The 5,000-nt window shown below is 47.3% G+C and overlaps 1 protein-coding gene across 1 annotated transcript in view; it reads left to right on the top strand.

Annotated features, from left to right (window-relative positions):
* Positions 1-5,000, top strand: part of cep85 (centrosomal protein 85) — an 8,479-nt gene that overhangs the window by 3,141 nt on the left and 338 nt on the right. The window contains 12 exon segments of the mRNA XM_046877322.1: positions 1-351; positions 1,457-1,581; positions 1,781-1,898; positions 2,263-2,404; positions 2,407-2,447; positions 2,554-2,706; positions 2,824-2,978; positions 3,116-3,233; positions 3,331-3,381; positions 3,510-3,617; positions 3,763-3,973; positions 4,166-5,000. The exon segment at positions 1-351 is cut by the window's left edge and continues 67 nt beyond it; the exon segment at positions 4,166-5,000 is cut by the window's right edge and continues 338 nt beyond it. Coding sequence (XP_046733278.1) covers positions 1-351; positions 1,457-1,581; positions 1,781-1,898; positions 2,263-2,404; positions 2,407-2,447; positions 2,554-2,706; positions 2,824-2,978; positions 3,116-3,233; positions 3,331-3,381; positions 3,510-3,617; positions 3,763-3,973; positions 4,166-4,326 — 1,734 coding nt within the window. The 3' untranslated portion in view covers positions 4,327-5,000.

The following is a 5,000-nucleotide window of genomic DNA, read 5'->3' as shown; positions in this document are numbered from 1 at the left end:
CCCGGCGCGGACCCCAACCACACCCGGCTGGACGAGGGCCAGGGTTTTGACACCCCCCCGGTGGAACCCACTCTAAACCAGTCCGCTCTGCTTGGAGGCTTCGGACCCGACGTCAGGATGAAGCTCCACATGACTGGACTCGGGGACGGAGCCGAATATCGGACCGAGGCCTTCCATGTCGCTTTGGATCAGACCTACAAGGTGTTACCTGAATCCAGAATGGGGATTCCCTTCTCCTGCTCCTCCTCCTCCTCAGAGTCATACGGCAAAGCGAAGGCATGTCCGGGTGACAACATGGCCGACTGGCAGCAGAAATTCGAGAGCTTGCGAATGCAGGTGGAGCAGATGCAGGTGAGCGAGCAGAACACCTTCACCTATCCGTTATTAACGCTACGTTACTGTGATCTGTTCAAATAACACAGACTACAATCCTGCATTCTGATTGGTCAAGAGGTGGGGATTAATTCTCTGTTCAGAGTAGAGATTGGATCGTATTTGCTGATAACTGATAGTTTTTAAAATAGATACTGGAAAATAGTACTGAACTTTATTACAAAAAAAGGACTGATTTATGCAAATGTGCTAGATGAAATAAATATAAATAGTTTTATTAATAAATATAATTATGTAATGAATTATCTGGCAGCGCGCTGTAATTACAGCGAACCGGAAAAACTATCGGTATGGGTTTTTGGCGATAGTTCATGCAACATATAACTATATATAACGTCAACCATGTGATTACATCATTCAGGGATGGAAAATGACTTCTAATTTGCCACTGACGCCGAAGTATACAGAGATAAAACAATGCCAGTATCATTTCTCCTGAAGCTGATCAGTAGTCTGGTATTGACCCCATTACATACCGGTTCTCGGTACATCTCTCTAGTTCTGACACTCGTGCGGGTTTAGATTAATACGTTTGTTCTAATACATTGTTTCTATGGCAACAGTTTGATCATGGGCGTCGTTACTGTGATTTATTTAATAAGGAGAAACATTTAAGGAAGGAGTCTCCAGTGTCAGAGGAGTTTATACACGGTTCAGTTTCCATTTCAGCTACAACAGATTGATTTTCTATTATATATATTTTAGGTGTTTTTCTGAATCAAGTCTCTCTCTCTCTCTCTCTCTCTCTCCCTCGCGCTCTCTCTCGCTCTCTCTCTCTCTCTCTCTCTCTCTTCTCTCTCTCTCTCTCTCTCTCTCTCTCTCTCTCTCTCTCTCTCTCTCTCTCTCTCTCCTCTCTCTCTCTCTCTCGTGCTCTCTCTCTCTCTCTCTCTCTCTCTCTCTGCTCCCTCTCTCTCTCTCTCTCTCGCTCTCTCTCTCGTGCTCCCTCTCTCTCTCTCTCTCTGCTCCCTCTCTCTCTCTCTCTCTCTCTCTCCTCTCTCTCTCTCTCTCTCTCTCTCTCTCTCTCTCGCTCTCTCTCTCTCTCCTCTCTCTCTCTCTCCGGTAGTTATTAGGGAATGTACAGTACTCGTCTACGTATCCGACTCCTCTGCAGCCTGAAAGCAGTAAATGGGAGGCGGTGATGAAGGCCAATGAGAGTCTGCTGAAGGAGAAGGAGCTCATCATTGACAGGTACACACACACACACACACACACACACACACACACACACACACTTCTGTTTACTTTCTTCACCCTCTTCTTTCCACGTCTCGTGATTAGTGATGATAATTCAAATAAATAATGTTCCTACGGTTGCGGTGTGTGTGTGTGTGAGGATCAGATGTTCCAGACCTCAGTGTGATGATGATGGTGGTTATTGTGGTTGTAGGCAGAAGCAGCAGCTGTTTCAGCTCGAGCAGCGTCTCCGAGAGAGCGAGCTGCAGGTCCACGGAGCTCTGATGGGCCGCGGAGCTCCGTTCAGTGACGTCTGTCTGCTCAGACTGCAGGTTTCTCACATCCTCGGTTCCTCTCCAGCTCCTATTGTATTTTATCGTAGACTTACGAGGTGGTATCAAAAAGTTTCAAGACTAGTTTGTAACATGCCAATGACCCTGAATGGTCCTTCATCTCCGCGGCTGAAAGCAAAATCACGGCATCGCAGAGACTTCCAGGTCATGGTCCAGAAAACACTAGGAGGCGCTGTATTGCTGTGCAAGGGGACGGTGTGATCATGTGGAAATGTAGATAAATAAAGAGTCCCCAAACTTTTTTATACCACCTCATATATCACATGACCATGAAGCAGAGGGCGTGATGGGGTTAATCACCAGGCTCGAGTAGAGAAAGTGTGTGTGTGTGTGTGTGTGTCAGGAGGCGCAGCGCGAGAACGCTTTCCTGCGTGCCCAGTTTGCCGAGTGCAGTGACTCATTCACTCAGGAGAAGCTGGAGGCAGACCGGCGTCTGGGAGCCGTGGAGGCGGAGACACATCGTCTGAGTGAGAGTCTGAAGGAGGCGTGGAGAAACACGCAGAGGAACTGAAAAAGCAGGAGGAGAGGGTGAGCACAGCTCAGCACTTACTACTGATACTACAGACCATCAAATGTGGTGTACGGGTGCGAGTGTGTGTGTGTGTGTGTGTGTGTGTGTGTGTGTGTGTGGAAGATCCGTAACAGAGACAAACACATAAACAACCTGAAGAAGAAATGCCAGAAGGAAGCGGAGCAGAACCGAGAGAAACAGCAGCGCATAGAGACGTTGGAGAGATACCTGGCAGATCTTCCCACCATGGAGGACTACCAGAGCCAGAAGAAACAGGTACATGAGAACTTTAAAACATGGTGGGAAAAGGCACCTTTCAGCACGGTTCACCCTGCATCACCTGTGTGTGTGTGTGTGTGTGTGTGTGTGTGTGTGTGTGTGTGTGTTGGGTAGCTGGAGGCAGCAGAACAGAAGGTGGACGAGCTGCAGGGGTTGGTGGAGGACCTGGAGGCTCAGCTAAAGGAGGTTCGAGCAGTCAATCACTCTAAAGATGGACAGATGGAGGAGCAAAAACTCAAAGAGAGGGAGCTGCTCGCTACGGTTACTAGGTACACACACGCACGCACGCGCACACACGCACGCACACGTGTGTTTCTAAGTGTAATGATGTGTGAATGTAGTTAGTAATTAACCAATCAGATTGCAGTATGTGATTGGTGAAATGTGTGTGTTTTTGCTGTTGAAGTCTGCAGGCCCGAGTGCAGGAGGGTTTGGACGACGGAGCTCGGTTGCCATCACTGGACGTCGAGAAGCTCAGAGAGGAAAACGTGACTTTGAAAGAAGAGCAACAGAAACTTAAAAAGGTAAAGAGTTTGTACGTTTCACACGAACGCAGCGGCGTGGAAGGGAACGGAAACGTGCAGGAGTGTGTGTGATGATGCGTTACTTTTCTCGTTTCAGGTTATCGAGAAGCAGCTGAGGATGATGGAGCAACTCAGCTCGGAGATCAGGGTGTGTATTTAAACCACTGAGAGGGTTCTACACACACACACACAAACACACACAGACACACACTCTTAATGTGATTTATTGAGCAGGAAGTCTCCTATGTTAAAATTGTGTGTGTGTGTGTTCCTCAGAGTGTTCAGCAGCAGCTAGTAGAGGAGGAGAGCAGTAGTCAGGCTCTGAAAGATGATCTGGATTTGAAAGATCAGGAGATGCTGCAGTTACGCTCTGCTGTGAAGGAGGTGATATTTTTTTTACGTGTGTGTTATTGCTGTGTGCTTCCTGTAGGGGGCGGAAGTGTCACTTATTTATTTATATGATTTAACCTTGTGTGTGTGTGTGTGTGTGTGTGTGTGTGTGTGTGTGTGTGTGTGTGTGTGTTTGTAGTTGTCCGTGCAGAACCAGGAGTTGATGGAGCAGAGTGTGTGTCTGCGTGAGCGTCTGCAGGTTGAGTCGAGTGTGTGTGATGTGCGACTCCTTCAGCAGCTGCTCTGTGAAATGGCGTCGTGTCTGAACGACCTGCGCTCCCTCTGTAGCGTCCTCACACACACGGCCCACGGCCGAGACCCCAACCTGTCCCTACTGCTGGGGGTCAGCGGTGAGAACACACACACACACACAAGGTTCCCATAGTAACAGAGTAACTAAAAAGTTTTGGGTGCGTGTTGTCATGGTAGCTCTGTTAGCTCTCACAGTAACAGTTATTTTATTGATAGTGATAACTAAACCGTGTGTGTGTGTGTGTGTGTGTGTGTGTGTGTGTGTGTGTGTGTGTGTGTGTGTGTTCCAGCTCCTGTTGTATCAGAAGCGTGTGATGATTGGTTAAATGCTGCAGTTCTACAGAAGAAACTCCAGGAGGCGCTGCAGCTGAGACGTGACGTGGAGGACCTGCGGAACACTGTCTCAGATCGCTACGCCCAGGACATGGGGGAAAACTGCACCACCCAGTAACACAGAACCTACAGAACCCATAAACACAGAACCCAAACTGATACCCGAACCAGAAAAGAACAGACAGAACCACATCAGAAACATGCTTTATCACAAATACATCCAGAACCAGAAGAATTGGCAGAACCACAGATCCACCCTACAGGAGATAAAAGAAACTAATGAGAACCAGCAGAACCTGTGGAACCGAACCAGAGACTGACTTGTTTTCTCTTAAAGGGCTAACGAAGCAAATGCTAACAATACTACAAAACTATACACTACACAACTATACACTACACACTACAAAACTACACAACTATACACTACACAACTCTACACTACACCACAGTGCTATTTTTGTATTAAGGATTTTCTACTCTATTTTTCTGATTGTGTTTGTGTAGCACGCGTAACACGTTTATCCTGCGTGTTCAGGAACCATTGTGATGTAGTTGATAATCAACTGATGATATTTTAAAACTTGCGTGTTCTATTTTTTTTGCTCGGGTAACACACACACACACACACACACACACACGAGGTGTAACGAACTGTGCGTTGTTCGCTATGTTTGATGAGACTCTCGCTGCCTGTGTCTCTCTTTCTGCTCGTCTCGTGCTCGTTATGGTTCTCGTGTGTAATCACAGGCGTCGATTAAAAACTCACGTTTTGGTTTGCGTTTGAACATTCCG

The sequence above is a fragment of the Silurus meridionalis genome, chromosome 21 (genome assembly GCF_014805685.1).
Source record: "Silurus meridionalis isolate SWU-2019-XX chromosome 21, ASM1480568v1, whole genome shotgun sequence".
NCBI lineage: Eukaryota > Metazoa > Chordata > Actinopteri > Siluriformes > Siluridae > Silurus > Silurus meridionalis.
The sequence above is the reverse complement of the archived record's forward strand: the minus strand, read 5'-3'. Positions and strand labels throughout refer to the sequence as shown.